The sequence below is a fragment of the Buceros rhinoceros genome, unplaced genomic scaffold, assembly GCF_000710305.1.
Source record: "Buceros rhinoceros silvestris isolate BGI_N320 unplaced genomic scaffold, ASM71030v1 scaffold9040, whole genome shotgun sequence".
Taxonomy (NCBI): domain Eukaryota; kingdom Metazoa; phylum Chordata; class Aves; order Bucerotiformes; family Bucerotidae; genus Buceros; species Buceros rhinoceros.
The window spans coordinates 31,316-47,040 of NW_010388991.1; the positions used below are offsets into that span (position 1 = coordinate 31,316).

The following is a 15,725-nucleotide window of genomic DNA, read 5'->3' on the forward strand; positions in this document are numbered from 1 at the left end:
GGATTTGTTTTAAAATTTACCATAAGGTGCAGCTGCTTCTTTTCCTGTGAGCAAGTCCATTAAGCTTCTAGCCACCGTACCACTATTCGTACTTCCGCGTCCATTTTGCTTGCTTTACTGCAGGTGGCAGGTGAGTATGCTCATACAGATATTTTTTCATTGCTGTTCATCTCCCAAAGATTTTTCTTTTCCTCTTGTCCTCTGGGATATCCCTGTGAGTCTAGACACCTCTGAGGTTGAAAATGTGCAGGTTGTCATTAAAGCTGCTTCTCTCTGACAGCTCTCAAGCACTGACACTGCTATGGCTGTCATTAAGTGTCAGGGCTGGACAGTCCTATTTTTTCTGTGTTTAATTCTTACTGTCCAGCTGAAGAATTAAGTTCTTTCTTGCATGACTCCTGTAGACACAGAGCTGTCTCTGTCTGCTAATAGTCCAAGTGTAATAATTCAATGTCGCAGGGTTAGCCCAGCAGGAGGTTGCTCAGCAGCAGTTGTTCTCTGCATGTTTTTAGCACCTCAAATATAGTTGCATTACGGTCTTAAACCATAGCTAGTAAGCCTGCAGCGTCTGAAATTGGTGTAACTGGTTTCTGACCTGCCTAGTGACCTTGCAGAAAGGTGAGACATTTAATCCACTGATGGGAAATTGTTCTGTGCTTTCCCCTGAAGCCTCTACAACTGTTTTTGCAGGGAACTGTGGAGAAGGTAAATATAGAGAGAACTATAGGCATCTATTAACAGAAGAGTATTTACAATCTGTGTGCTCCAAGTTGACGAAAATAGTTTTCTGAAGAAAATTCTGCTATATGAATTTAAAACTACCACTTAAAACATAATAGGATAGTCTCAAAATATGAAAGGGAAATGGGTTCTGGTTTTCTTGATGGTGAGAAAGAAGACTAGGACACTGAACCAATGTGAGCAAAGAAATAATACTGCCACAATGAAGCATGGGTAACAATTTTTTTGTTTTAATCTGCCAATATTGTCTTATGTAATGAAGTACTGTATGAGACGTGGCTTCTTTCCATATTCAAATTTAAAGGAACAAAGGACATTGAAAATGTCATTTGAAATGGAGTACGATGTGATAGTAATCTAAGCTACCTTGAAGAGCTTTTAAGGAAGATGGAATTCATTTACTAAAATGTATTTTATTGCTATTTAATGCTTAAAAGGGTGAGCACTACTCTAACACTTGTCTGGTTTCTCTAGGAGGAATTACCCATGATACTTTCCAAAAGGAACTGATGTGTTTTGACCCTGACACAGACAAATGGACTCAGAAAGCTCCGATGACGACAGTCAGAGGTCTGCATTGCATGTGTACTGTAGGAGACAAGCTATATGTTATTGGTGGAAATCACTTTAGAGGAACGAGTGATTACGATGATGTCCTAAGCTGTGAATATTACTCACCAACTCTAGACCAGTGGACTCCAATTGCTGCCATGTTACGTGGGCAAAGTGATGTTGGGGTTGCTGTCTTTGAAAATAAAATCTATGTTGTTGGAGGATATTCTTGGAATAATCGGTGTATGGTGGAAATTGTTCAGAAATATGATCCGGAAAAAGATGAGTGGCATAAAGTATTTGACCTTCCAGAATCACTTGGTGGCATTCGAGCCTGCACTCTTACTGTTTTCCCACCGGAGGACAATACAGGGTCTCCGTCTAGAGAATCTCCTCTTTCAGCACCTTAGAAACATCCCTTGACTTACGATGTTGTAGTACCACCTTTGCACTGCATCATGGAGTCTATTATTTTTCTTCAGTAGTTTCTGTTAGGCTTAGCCTACAGCATTTCATACAATTACTGGGAAAAAAAAAAGGACCTTGACATTATTTGTGCTGTTTGTTTGGCCTAGAATGTTTGTCAAGTGGTTAACAAAAAAAGATGTACTCACCCGAGCCAAATGTTTAACAAATGAGAAGATACTGTCTATAAAATGTATGAACTAGGTACGTTATTAATGTTGTGTATTGGATGTGAGGTACCTTATAGCTTATATTTGGAAGCCCAACGAATCAAATTTGAAGACTTTGTATTGAACATGTTCTTTCACTAAACTCACAGTTGAAATCCTTTTTCCTTTAGTTGTTGACTGCAGATAACAAGGGGAGGTAGACCTCATCAATGTGAACTGTGACGGAAGATTGCCAAGGGGCCTAGCTACCTCCCTCTTTTCATGGAGTATTTTTGACATATCTGTTTACCCACCTGACTTTGTGGGTGTTTCAGAGCATATGAAGTTTCTTAGGCAGAGGGGAAAAATAAAATAATTTTAAAATTAGCACTATACAGGAAGCGGACCTTGTAGAGGCCGGGAGTTTTTTAATAACCATATATCGAGTGTTTTTCCTGAGTCAGTTGAGTGATGCTTCAAACAAAAGATTTAAAATATTTGGGTTTTTTAATTTGGGTTTTTTCAGGAATTGGCTTCCGCTTGCATGGGAGCACACACTATTAACAAATGGGAATTCAGTGCAGTCGTGTATTCTGTTGTATGCCTGTACTGAATGTAGGTAGATAAGGGCTAGAAACATTAACTTAAGCCACTGAATTTGACCAAATCATTCCATCAGATCAAATTTAATCTACCTTTTCTCCTTGCTCTTCAGATAACTTGCATAATGTGTCCTCTGTATAGTCTCAGTTAATAAGGTTATTTAGCACAAAGTGCAGCTTCAGCGGGAGAGCTGCTTTTGCTCAGTGAACTTGGACTACCACGTTTTACCTTCTTTTGTTCAATAAAACTTTTAACTGCAGTTATCCAGTCTAAGCTACCTCATTAATGTATTTGGTTTTCTTCCTCTGCCTCACTGTCTCCAGGATATGCGTTACATATATCTGCGTGGGTAGAATAATTTGCTAGGAAACCAATGCAGGAGTGAACACGAGTGGGTATTTTTGACCTACTTTTAAGAAACAATTTTGGCCTGATGTGTTCATTTTACTGTTAAGGACTGACAAAAGAACAAACTGTCTTTTTTTTCTCTTGGAAAACAACTACTGTTTATGTCTGTGGCCGTGTAAACTTACGTAAGTCCTGATCTGCTCCAAAATACAGAGCACCGCTGACAAACTGCAGCCCCAAGTACTCGTAGAAGGCTGGTACCATCATGCTTGTTCTGAACTTCACGTGGTACATTACAAGTTGAATGCAGTCAGAGGGGCATCGTCTGGAGAAAACGGTTTAAATCGGCTTATGTTATTGTGCTACCTTTTAGCAATAAGCGTGTACAGTTTAACAGACTTTTGTTGAGAGGATGCTCTTTGTATTTTGTCTCTGCTTGATGCATCAAGCAGCAGTATTACTGTGGTGTCAGTTTTGGAAGCAATGATATTTATTCTTTATGCAGTTTACTAGTAAAGATCACTACCAAAATGTGTGTGTAAGCTTTAGGTTTTGTAATTGTTTTGGTTAAAATCAAAAGCAATTCTTTGTCTTTCAAAAAATAATTCTGTGTAGCTGTGCGGGGTTGATACAGGTGTTAATAGTGGCAGCAGCGGATGCTCTTGGAAAGTAGCCAGTCAAGATTAATTGCCTCATCACCTTAAGAATACTCTTTCAGTGCTGTGCAAAGCACCAGATAGGAAAATGTTGCAGTTGTTTAATTATGTCAGTCACTTAAATGTCACATGCTACTAATTTCTTTTTCCAGCTCAGAGACCAGATTTTAGAGCCTGCTTGAGTTTAAATCCCCTGAAATCCATATTCCATTTCTATTTTAATAATTAAATTAAAAAGTAGTTGAAGTAGTTGCAAATCCTTTAGGATAATGTAAATATACCCTGCTGCGTGTGTGCTGGGATGAGGAGAGCGGGTATCTTCGCTGGCATTCTACGTTCGGAAGATGCGTAGGGTTAGTTCTAACCGTTGTGAGACGGCTGGAAGTCAGGATGTTGGAGATTCGTCTGAGCTGTGAGGATAGTGCAGGAACTGGGATGCAGTGACAACGTAGAGGTTTTTTTTTATAGTGACTCACTATCTACTTAAAGTGGAAGAATTCTTTTTGAGTGTCATTTTGTCATCAGTGTTCGACAGCATAGTGGAATAAATGTAGTGCTTCAATCAAATTAATCTTTGAGGGTTTTTCTTATCTCTCTTTCTGAATTAGTGTTTATAATGACATCAGTTACCATCCACTCACCAGGACTGAAAAGCAAACATCAAAGAATTGCCAAAAACGGCAAGTTGTTTTATTCTGCAGTGTGGTGTAAAATGACTTGATGCTCATTACCTCTTTCTTAGCCACAGCATAACAAACCCTTCCCATCTCTGAATCCGCAGCTGTAGGTGTACATATAGATACAGCAGACAGTAAATCTCCGTTTTTGGTAAGGCTGCTTTTGTGAAGAGAGTCCCTCAGAGTATCTAGGGTCAGCAGCATCCAGATGGTAAGCAGCTGCCTCTTTTCTCGTGAATTTTGAATGCTTTAATTCTTGCAGTTGTAGTACCTAAATTAGAGAAGCATCTGGATAAAAAGCAGTAAGTAGATATTTGACCTGAATGCGGTAGGTTACATTAGTGTGCTAGCAGGGAGAGCTGCTGGAGCCTGTCCTCTCCCCATGGTGGCAGAACCCCCCTGCAATCTCACAATTCATTTGGACTTTGCATTTTCTTGGTGCCTAAAGTGCTCACTTCCATATACAACTTGTCAAAAGGTCCAGCTGATCAACCTGGAAAGAAACACAGCACTCTGAGTAACTCAGGACATCTGGGATGACAGTTCCCTTGTGGACAAGAACAGGACAAGAACGAACCCCAGAAAACCCAGATTATTTGAAGTTTCTTTGCCCTGTTCACATCAAAGGGCTGATTATCTGCAGACGTCCAGTTTTCCTGTGGTTCCCCTTCCCTTAGAAAGTTGTATAAAGCCTGGTTAGGAAAAGCAGTTCATGGCAGGACCCAACCGATCTTAGGGAGTTTGCAGCCCTGGCATCCTTGGGGTGGTGGAGTTGGCACGAAGGGGTGAGAAGCGGAGCAGCGGAAGGCAGCGGTCTGACGGCCTGACCTGCGGCTCTAGAGTTCTCTTGTGCTGAAGAATCACCATGAGCCTTTTCCTGTTCCGTGGACAAAAGTGGGTTGTTTTCTCATACCAATGCTGTTTTCAAATTGCCCGTTCGCTGTCTGAGGGGGAAGTCTTCGAAGAGTGGCACTTTAGTAACAGTCCAAAGCTCAAACCGATGGTCTGATTCGTCAGCAGAGTAATGGAAATCTTGGATTAGGGCAGTTTACATACAGATAAATAAAACTCTCCCCAACGGCTTACGGTCTTAATCTGGTGGGCTGGTCAGGCATCGAAAAATAATTCGATGCTACAGCAGTAAGTGCAGTGCAAATGTCTGGAGAAGTTTTTATAGCCAAAGATTTGGGGATTATCTGATTTGGAAAGATCAGAGCACTTTTTGCAAAGTTCACTCTACCTGCTAGGATTATTGTTTCTTCTTAATTCACCCTCCAGCTGGTAATTACCTCATCTTTGCGTCGCTGTCGGACTCTGGTGGTTGCTAGTTTTTTAATCTTTCCTTTGTGTAGCTGACATCTTTGTTACTTCCTCTCCTTCTACTCAGAATTGATAAAGCTGAAGCTTTCCTAGTGGCCTGGCCCGTACGTCAAGGGAGGAAGCAGCCCCCTGCCGGTGTGTAGCACACTTTGGTCCGTGTAATCACAGTGCAGCTTGCGCGTACTTGAAAACACCTAACCAGTTTTAAGCTAGTAAAAGGCACGTGTGTGAAGTAATGCATGTCCCGTTTCCTCCTGGTTTGCACGTCACGAGGTGCGTTAGGTTGTGTGGTAATAGATTACCCAGAGATCTGGAGGGTGAGCCAAGCTCTCTCATGTAGCACTTTATGCTTTCCATGCTCTGGGAAAGTGTTCTGTTCTTGCGCAGCATGGGTAGCTTAGCTATTTTTTTCTTTTGTATTTTAGTTAAAATGTGAATGATAGTTCTTTGTGTACATACGTGGTCAGAAAACAAGAGTCTTAAAATGCAGAGCTGTGTCTGCTTTGCCTAACGGTGAAGTTATTGGTCCCCTGAGTATTGCAGGACCCTTTCAGCTGCGAGAAGGTGGTTTCAGTTTTGCGAACAAGGAGGGGAATCAGGATGTTCTTTTACTGACTGGCACCAGTTCACGTGTTCTCGTTGCCGGTCTTTTACACATCGAGTGAACTTCTTAGTCCATAGGTTCTATCTATTGATGTGCAGCTCTGTTGGATCTTCTGATTATCTGTTCTGGGGGAAGTGTGGTGTGAGTTCTTCCACAACATATCTTAGTAAAACAACACGGCAAGTTTTGGTCAGGAATTGCAGCATCAGTGATGCACAGGAGAGCTCCAGAGTTACTTGATGACCAGGTGGTTGTAGGAGATGCGGTCCGGGTAGCCTGAGAGAGGTGGTGTAGCAGAGCCCTGCATGACATTCCAGAGGGGGTGATCCGGAATGGGGGCTGCCGCCGCCTCTGTGTGGTATTTTTGGCGCTTGAATGCTGCTTTTTTCCCCCTTTTCAGGAGTGTTTGTTGCTGCTGTTTGGGTTTTCCCTATTTTGTCCATGAAATGAGTAATGCCTCTGAAGGTGGGGTGGGAGTGAAAGGATCGGTTGGTTCTTTCTGAGCTACATGCTGTCAGGCTATCCACACAGCCATTAAAAAGTTTTCTGTTTTGGGCTCTGTTTCCTGAGCATTTAGAAGAGTTCAGTTTGCAATGTGAACAGATCTCAGATGAAAATGTGTTTGGGACTGGAAACACACAAAGCTAGTAAATTTGCAGAGTAAAATTATAATTCTAGGTAAAAGAGAAGCTTAAGTGGTTTTTTTTTTTTTTTTTTTTAATATATATTCCAGATATCCTTCTGGGTAACTGTTAGGAAGCAGGGAAGGAAGGGGTCTCAGTTCTGAAATGGGGCCTTAGAGCCCTGAGCAGGGAGGGGGTGCAGGTGGGAGTTTGGCATGGTTTAGAGGTTCGTTTGGACATTGAACTCCACAGACTGACCGGAGCAAAATTTTTTTAAGAATAATTTATTGTTGGCCTAGCTGAACCAGAGCCCAGTTGTTCACACCTGCTGGCACTCTTGGCTGGCCTGTTGCTGTGTCCTCCCGTAGACTGCGGCATTCTGCTTTGGCTGGGGTCTGTTTACCCTTGCCTGGAGAAAAAGCACCTTTCCTGTCTTCCATACTGCCTGTCAGTTGAGTTCCAAAATATATCTGAGCTTCGATTCTTACCTCTAAAGCACACTGTGGCTCTGGCCAGCAAAAGATCGTATAGAGCTGTGGAATTGAGGACCATGGCTTTGGCAACTAATTACACTCTGGTTCCTTGTTGCTCTGCAAGATGTTCCCAAACCTGGCTAAAATCTGTGTGCAGCAAGGCTGACCTAAAATTTTATTTGCTCTGGCATCTAAAGACGACCCGAGTCTCTTCTTCCTCTTTTCAGGGAGGGTTGTGTACCAGAGCTGCCGAGTCCTCTGGCAGGGGATGGCTACAGTCGCTCCTTGGTGTGCCATACGTGCTGCTGCTCTGTTGATTCTGCCCTTTCTTTCTTCGGTGCCTGTATGGAAATTGCAGGAGGGAGGGGCAGGGTTTGGTCAGATCCCAGTGGAGAGCAAGCTTGCTTACTCTCATCTGCACAGCACTGTGGGGTAAAAGGACGGTAGCAACATTTCGGATTTTAAACATGAACTCGTGGAACACTATCAATTAATAAAGGAAAAAATTTAAAATGATCCATTTTAATGTTTCTCGTATACAGGATTGTTCCAAAATACTTGGCCTCTGCTGAAATAACCTTGTCTTTACCTCCCTTGTTCAACATCACTGTAAAAAAAAAAAAAAAAATTGCTTGGTTTCTTTTCCATTTGTTTTTCATTGCTTGTAACCTTTTCTTAGAAGTGTGAAAATAATTTTCCTTACGTGTTTTATGCACCGAAATAAACACACCACTGATCACCTGAGTCCCCTCCCCACGTGTCTTAGCAGTGCCTGCCGGTGTACCTTTCCGTGGTTACCGAGACCTTTGACACTGTCAGTAAATGCCATTACCAAGTTGCGTAACTGCTGCAGCTGGGTGCAGCTCCTGTGCTGCACCGTTATGTGTGGGGAAGGGGGTCATCCCTTTTCTTAACAGTAGAATGCCTCTGCAAAAATAATTTGCTTTGGAGAACAGACCTGCCCTGCAGCAGATTTAAATCTGCATTTAAATGCGGGTTATTTTTGCCTGTGCCTGTTAACTTTGGTTTTGAATGTTTTACTCTGTCAGATACGTTTTTGCAAACAGTGCCTATGTGGCACTGTTCTTCACAGAGTGTGTATTCCTTGCTCATAGGTGGGTAGAGCACTAACTTGTGAGGTTTACTCAGCGTCTGCCTGCAAGGCTCGCTCTCTGCCCCCAAAGGCTTGTTGAGAGAGAGGGATCTTTCCTCGCTTCAAAGGAACAACATTGTGTAGCTCAAGAACCTGCACCAGGGACAGGAGGACTGAACTTGGATAGAAAATCAAAGCAGCTTCTTAATTACAGTTGAGAAAGAAAAGTCAGCGTCTCGGTTGGAAAGCCCGTGTTCTAGAAAGGGGAGGGAGAGTTGCTGTGCTGTAAGCATGTTTTGGTGGCAGTTCAGAATATTGCCAGTGAATGGATTGTTGCTGTAAATAAAGACAGTGAAGTAAATTCTCCGGTCTGTCCCTACAACAGGGACAGATTGCTTCTGTTGCTACGCACCACTGTTAACATGGGCTGTGTGTGTATGTGGGGTGTCTTCGGTGCTGATAGATGGCAAGTGCCTCACTTTGCTGCTGCCATCACATGACTGATGCCCTAGTTCCCGTGAGTCACGGCGTGTTCTTCACAGTCAATTCTGAAGAACGTTTTAAAATGACATAGAATACCGGAGGGTTTGCTTTTGGGGTTTAAAAACCATTTTCCAAGCTGGTTTCTGTATCTGATTATTCTGGCATTATTGCGTTTACTTGAACCAGGCACAGGCAGCACGAAGTGTTCGGTTTGGGCTCATCATTCAGGTGTTTTGGCATTGCTGCTCCTGCCTTTTGCTGTAGAGGTTTAAGGAGGCGTGTTTCTTCCTGTGGTAAGAAGAAACAAAGAAAAGGAAACATCAGATGCCAAGCAGATTATAGAGTCTGCTGTCAGCCCTTCTGCAGTTTGGGGCAATTTTATGATTTACAGTCCTGTCAGGTTTATCTTGTCTAATCACCCAGCAGGTTTCCATTTGATCTACAGTGACACAGTGCTGGGAAAGGAAAAATACCAAACATCTTTGTGGCGTTCCCCAGCTGTGACTTCTGTCGGTGTCTGTTCTGCGGTGTGACGGTGCGTGCTCATCTGCGCTGAGGCACCGAGCCTCAGAGCCCGTTGCACTTGCCTGCGGGATGGGTGTACTCCCTGCAGCGCGAGCAGCTGCCCCCAGCCGAGGACCACTGTGTGGCTGCCCCTGCCCCCGCTGCGGCTCCGGCCCCTGGCGCTGGAAAGCTGGAGGTCAGGGGAAGGAGTATGAGTTTGTGAAGGCACGATGTTGGCGGTGCCTGCCTGAGGAGGGACAAGCACGCTTCATAGCATGGCTCCTGCGCAGACAACAGAGCCTGAAAATCTCCTCAACTGACATCATGGAGGAAGGGGTTTTTTTTTAATCCTTGATTGTTCATAGGAATAGTTTGAATCTTGTCTCTCCAAAGCACAGGGCAAACTTGAGCTCCAGTCACGGTGTGTAGAGGTTGCTGTAGAGGATGTTTAAACGAGATCCCTCAGTTTCAGCGCTCATCAGCCACTGATTTTTGGAGAGGGTTGGGGTTTTTTCTTCCATTTTCTGTCAAGTCCTTAAACATTTGTCACGCATTTTGTGTGTCAGATTCCAAGGAACGTGACTGAGACCTCCTTGTGTTACCAAGCCTCTATCCTGTTCTCGGGGATGGTGATGAGAAAAAAGCTGCAGCTCTGTTTGCTCTCCCCCTTCTTCCTCCCCAAAGAAAACCCACGCTATTTGTAAACATACATTTTCATCAGACCAGGCACCCAATCTGGGAGTTTTAGAAAGATGTCTCACATCCTCCAGCTCACTCCTCATTTTTGCTGTCTATTTTGAATTGAGATGATTTTTTTAGTCTTCTGTTAACACCGTGTGGTGTGAAAAATCATGCCATTCAATGAACATTCTGGAGGCTTCCTCCAGAAAATGTGCTGCTTAAGGAATCACATTTCATTTCCTCCTTCCATATTTATAAGCTTATAAATGTGGATTTACTGGAATTTAGCTAACTTGGTAGAGATGGCGTGTGCCGTATGGTCGCTGGGACGAATTCCAGCTTCATTAGCAGTCCACTGGCTGAGGGGAAATAGCAGTTACTATTTTGAGCGATATAAAATCAGCCTATTGATTAGCAAACAAATTAAAAATTACAGAGAGTTGCTTTTTACAGAGGCCCCTGCTCTGAGTCTTCCCCTCCTCCCCACGCCCCACAGAGAGCTGACTTTGCAGCACTGAGCCGCCAAACCCCGTGTTCATCCTACTATTCATCTGCTGGAAATGGTTTGGAGTTAAGCAGAGAAATGCTCGAGGTTTAAGATGCAACTGTGAAAGCTAATGGCAGGAGAAACCTCTGTATTATTAAATCTTACTCTCGCTATGTTCATTGAGAGGGAAGGGAGGGACCTGCTGGAAGAAGCCCTGAACGTTGCAGCTGGTGAGACTGGGAGCCCTGAGAGCAGGAGCACTGGGAACCCGCAGTGGTCCGTGACCTCCCAGCGGTGAGGCTTTTCAGCCTCACAGCAACAAGGCTTGCTGTCGGAGTTCTGCCAGCAGCTTCCGGGTGGAAATCTGAGGAAAGCGTGGCCAGACCGTTTGAGAGGTATCCTTGGCCCTGGCTTCCATGAGCTGACTTCAGGGACTGGGTCTTGGTAGGAAAGTGTGAAACATCTGTATTTGTTAATTTTCCTGTTGGCCAAAGCAAGACCTTTCTCTTTCCTAAGCCACCTGGGAAGTCTGTGTTCCCGTACACGTGAAACGGGAGCAAATAATTTATGACACTCTTTTGATGCTGGTTTGAAGGACTTGTTTTCTTCTACTGTGTATTGATTTTTTTTTTCTCGAAAGCCCTAGCGTCTTGTGATCTGACTGAGGATAGACGATGAGACAGGTTCAAACCTTTTTGATGTCAGCAGCAAAGACGACGTTGTTGAGTGTGCTGTACTGGGCACACAAGGCGGGCACACAAGGCAGGCACAGGAGAACCACACGAGGAAACGCTGGCTGGTTTACGAAGACAGTTCTTGAATGGCTGCAAGTAACTGGGCTCGTTGCAGGAGTGATGGAAAGTCGTGTGGTGCAGATGAAGTATCTTACATGGTACAGGCTGCTCCTCCCGGCTCTCCACCATCCCCTGCTCAAGCGTGGGAGGTGTTCCAGCCTGGCTGGGTGTTCCCTTTGCGTGGTGCTGAGCTTCAGCCGTGCTGAAATAGCACTGCCACATGCTGGGCGAGGGGGCTTCCCCACCTTCCAGATGAGTAACCACTCAAAAATCGCAGTGGCATCTCAGCCAGCTGCGTTCTGAGCCTAGAGATGCTCATCCCTGTTGGTTAATGACTCTGCCAAAGTGCTGCGCATCGTTGCTCTGTGATGTGAACCATCTGCCCCCGAGCCTCCCAGTGCTGCTCCTGCAGAGAGTGGTGTTGGTGTCTACTCGCAAACTGTGATTTGACAACCTTCAGTGAAAATACTCACCCGCGCTAGTGCCCAGGCCTGCGACCTCCCTGTCTGCAGACCCCGGTCAGCGTGTGCTCAGATGCATTACGCTGAGGTGCGAATATCAGCCTCGGAACTGGAGAGGGATGTTTTGGAAGGGCCCAGTCAAAAGCTGCAAAGCGGCTGCTGCTCTGGACAAGTTGTTTGCCGACTGTTGGGGTTCTTTTGAGAAGGCAAAGCATGCGATGCCAAGACCCCCCGTGAGGGGGACCCCAGGTATCTGAGTTAACTAACACTGAAGGTGCTCATATGGGTTTGTTAGGCTATTCCATTGTTTCTCCTCTTCCTCCGGGTCCCTACCGCTTTGCCTGGAAAATACATGGATGGCTTCACGACTGACGGCTCAGAATGTTGGAGGGGAGTGTTTCCCCACGGGCACCTCTGCGCCTGCAGATCAGAGCAGTTGTGGCACTCTGCAGAGCCTGTCACGTGGGCTCCTGTTACAGAGCGCTGCGGAGGTGGCGTCCAGGAGAAGAAGGTCACCAGTGTGCTAGCTGAACTGCAATAATTACTTCAGTAATTCTGCTAACGATAGTGAAACTGAGCTGAAAATGTCCCTGTATGAAAGAATTGAGCCACCCAAAGCCACCTATTGTTTTTCCTCATAATTCAACAGAAGCTCGGTCTGCTCCTAAATGCGGTGGGTTTTGAAACCGACCCTTGCCTGGAAAGGCAGAGCATCTCTGCTCCTAGATGAAAACTTCAAGACTGGTTGGCGTGTTGAAGTGTGCAAAGCCTTGCAGTCCCGCTGGTGTCTTCTGTTGTGCTGTCTGCTCTGTATTTAGGCTGTCTTGTCCTGCTAATTGCATCACATCCATCAGCTGTCTGGGGCTAGAAACAGATTGTAAACAAGCTGTCAAGGTGGAGTCGGATGAATTGTTTAAAAGAAAAAAGGCAAAAAATCAAACCACCTTGAATGGCTAAATAAAATACTCAATGGCTAAATAGCAGCTAAATGTTCTTTTTTCCATTTTTAGTGCTTGTTCCATCATAGATGCTGTTTAAAAGTGCTCTACAGTGGTAAATATGCGGCAGTTTCCGCCCTGCTCCTTCTCGTTGGCTGTGGGCAACGCTTTACCGCTTCTCAGCAAGCTCCCGCCTTTGCTTCCCATCGTTGAGACGCTGGAAAGAGGTGCAGTGGTTTAACAGCAATTTATTCTTAGAAACTAAACAGCCCCTCCAGCCACTGCACCAGCAACGCTTGCCCTGGTCAGACCCTCAGATTGCCTCATATTTCGGTGCTTAATTTGGCAGGTTTGCGTTGCAGGACAACTCTGGTAACGCGATCGCAGACGCTGTAAGAGAAAAGGCGTTCAGAGATTTACAGTTTACTTATTCTGTAAAAGCAACTTTGGTTACTAATTAAAAGCAACTTTGGTTACTAATTAAAAGCAACTTTGGTTACTGATCAGAATATCTGCCACTAATCATTGTGTGTTCACAGCTGAATAAAGTGATAAACAAGAAGGATGTAACAGAGGAACTGGTTTTCCTCTGTTGAAGAAGATGTTGAATACTCAGGTGCAACATTTTATGTTCATTTAAGGTCCATTTTCCTTCCATCTCCAGTGAATGACGTGGAGCAAGGTGAGATGTTTGTGTGTGGGTCACAGATCAGACTTATGCATCTTGATGAGAAGCTGTTTCAAGTCATTTTAGGCTCAGAAATCTGGAGCGTGTTCCTGGCGTTACTACAGGCACAGGGTGCAAGTTTTGTTTGTGGCTGTCACCAAACAGGGAGGGAACTTTCTTTACCAAACTGACCTGATAAAATTACTGATAAAATGGGAGTTTTATGAAAGCTACAGTGATTTTTAAAGCAATTTTAGTAAAAACACTGCTTGCCTTTAAGCCTGTTTGATCGGTTCATAGGGTTTTGCCGCTTAAAGCGGGTGGAGGCTAGGGAAGCGTTCAGGTGGGCGCCTGGTCCCCGAGAGCTTCCACCGGGGCACAGCTCTCCTCTGGGCGAGGGAGCATCCCCCTGCCGCCCGGCTGGCTGCCGGCATGCTCAGCCTCCTCAGCCACAGCCTCTGTTTCCATTTGGGAGAGGGGCCAGGTCCAGCGCTCGCCGCCCGGCGGGTGCGGGTGACTCTGTGGTGGCTGGCTGCTGCTTGCCCAGCTGTGCTGGTCGAGTCGGGGATCTCCAGCTGCCTTCTGCCGACTGGGAGAATTACTGCGGTCACTTCATTTTCTCAATATAGAAGCTAAAAGAAGCAGAGAAGGCAAACGAGCTCTTGCATGCGTATTTGCTGTCTAACCAGATCCCAAGAGGGTCCTACTGCCAGGCAACATCTGAAAGTCTGAGTTTGGGGGATAATTAATTTTATTTTTTTTAATCTCTAAAGAGTTACCCTGTATTTTGAAAAGCGTCATCGCATTTCTTCAGTGCAACAATAAAAATAGACGTGTGGATGTGATTGTTTTTGTCACCCTGATGCTGTTTTGCAAGGTAACTGGGTGCTTTCTCCGGGCTGTGAACAGGCTTTGTTTAGCTAGGCTAAACAAACAGCCTAGCTGCTGGTGAAGGAGAAAACAGACCTTGAGGGGCAGGCAGGGACAGAGGAAGATCCCGATTTCTGCAGTGCTTGAGCCCAAACCAGTCCCATGACCATCACACTCACGGGAGGTGCTTTGTATAGCCTTAAGGACTCCCAAAAGAAGGCAGGATTCTGTAAAACATACCTTTTTTTGCAGATTAGGCCTTAGTGTGAAAGGGGAGCGCAGGCTCGTGCTCTGTCCTGCAGGCGGGAGCACTTCTGCAGGGCTGGCGTGAAAGCAACACCCGCCGTGGAGAAACTCAACCAGCAACCGCCTGTAGTTCAGGGGCCGAGTTACTGCGGTGAAGACATGTTGGAGAGCTGTGACTTAAGGGGCCAGCTGAGCCTGGCGCAGAGGTGGAGCACGGCGGCGAGGTGGCGCTTCCAGCCGGCGCCTGACCCGTCAGGTCCACACAGCTCGGGGCAAGGACCTTGAGGAGGTGCAGTAGAGGGACTGAAGGGACGTAGCTGTGGGTACAACGCGCGGCCTGAGCACAGTGAGGTGTACGGGCTGATTTTTACACGCACAAGGTTATTGCTAGCTTTTGCGTGTAGTGGTTTGGGGGTTTGTTTTTTCTGTTATATTCTAGCAAGAAAATAACTGATTGCATTGATTATTTTTCCCACACAGAAAGATGGAAAGACATAGTTTAGTTTTTTGATGTATTTTCCATGTGTCTTAGTCTGTGCTGTTGTGTTAGATAAGACTAACCATGATTTGCTAATGAGAAGTACTGCGTTCCCAGAGGCAAACCCGGAGTATTTTTAGCAAGGGCACAGACTAACAAGATCACCAAGAGGATACGTGGTTGCACTGGATGTTGCTGTTTAATATACAGACATTTTGCAAAGGATTAGACACGGTAAATCCAGTGCTCTTTCCAAGTAGGATAAGTATCACTTTGAAATGATATTTAATTGTCCACTCTGGACTTGTATGTAATTTAGTGCGTCTAGCCATGCTGTTAGTGACTGACATCAGGGAAAGCCTGCCATGACCTTACAATACACAAACCTCTAGACGGTTCCTCACCATCCTTCTCTCTGGGCAGTCTGTTGTTCAGGAATAAAGGCTTGGCATAAAGGAAAATAAACAGTAGCTGTACTAGTGAAGGGGGGGGAAAAAAAAAGCTTATTTCTATGTGTCGAAGAGCCCTTGAGGCTGATGGTCTTGGGGTACCTGTGTGGGTCTGATGGCCTGGGGCCCCTTGAGCTCTGGATCCAACCTACTTTAGAGGAGGTCCTGAAATTGCCATTGTAGGAAGGAACCTGCTCTGAAGCTGGGAGATCTCTGGGCAAGACCAGCAATAGGGATTAAAATACTTTCTTTTAAATAATTAAACCCAGAGGTTTAGCAGCAGCTGCAAAATGGGTTAATTCCCTACTCGGGCTGCCTCTTACCAAGTGCCTGACGGCTCGAGCCGACATGCAGCGCCCCCGC

At 45.2% G+C, this 15,725-nt stretch overlaps 1 protein-coding gene across 2 annotated transcripts in view; it reads left to right on the plus strand.

Moving 5' to 3' along the window:
• The window catches only part of LOC104490102 (kelch-like protein 13), a 34,373-nt gene extending 30,921 nt beyond the window's left edge, over positions 1–3,452 (plus strand). For both annotated transcript variants that reach the window (XM_010132357.1, XM_010132349.1), the window contains exon 7: positions 1,216–3,452. In XM_010132357.1, coding sequence (XP_010130659.1) covers positions 1,216–1,703 — 488 coding nt within the window. In that variant the 3' untranslated portion in view covers positions 1,704–3,452. The remainder of the gene's footprint in view (positions 1–1,215) is intronic.
• Positions 3,453–15,725: the final 12,273 nt, after the last annotated feature.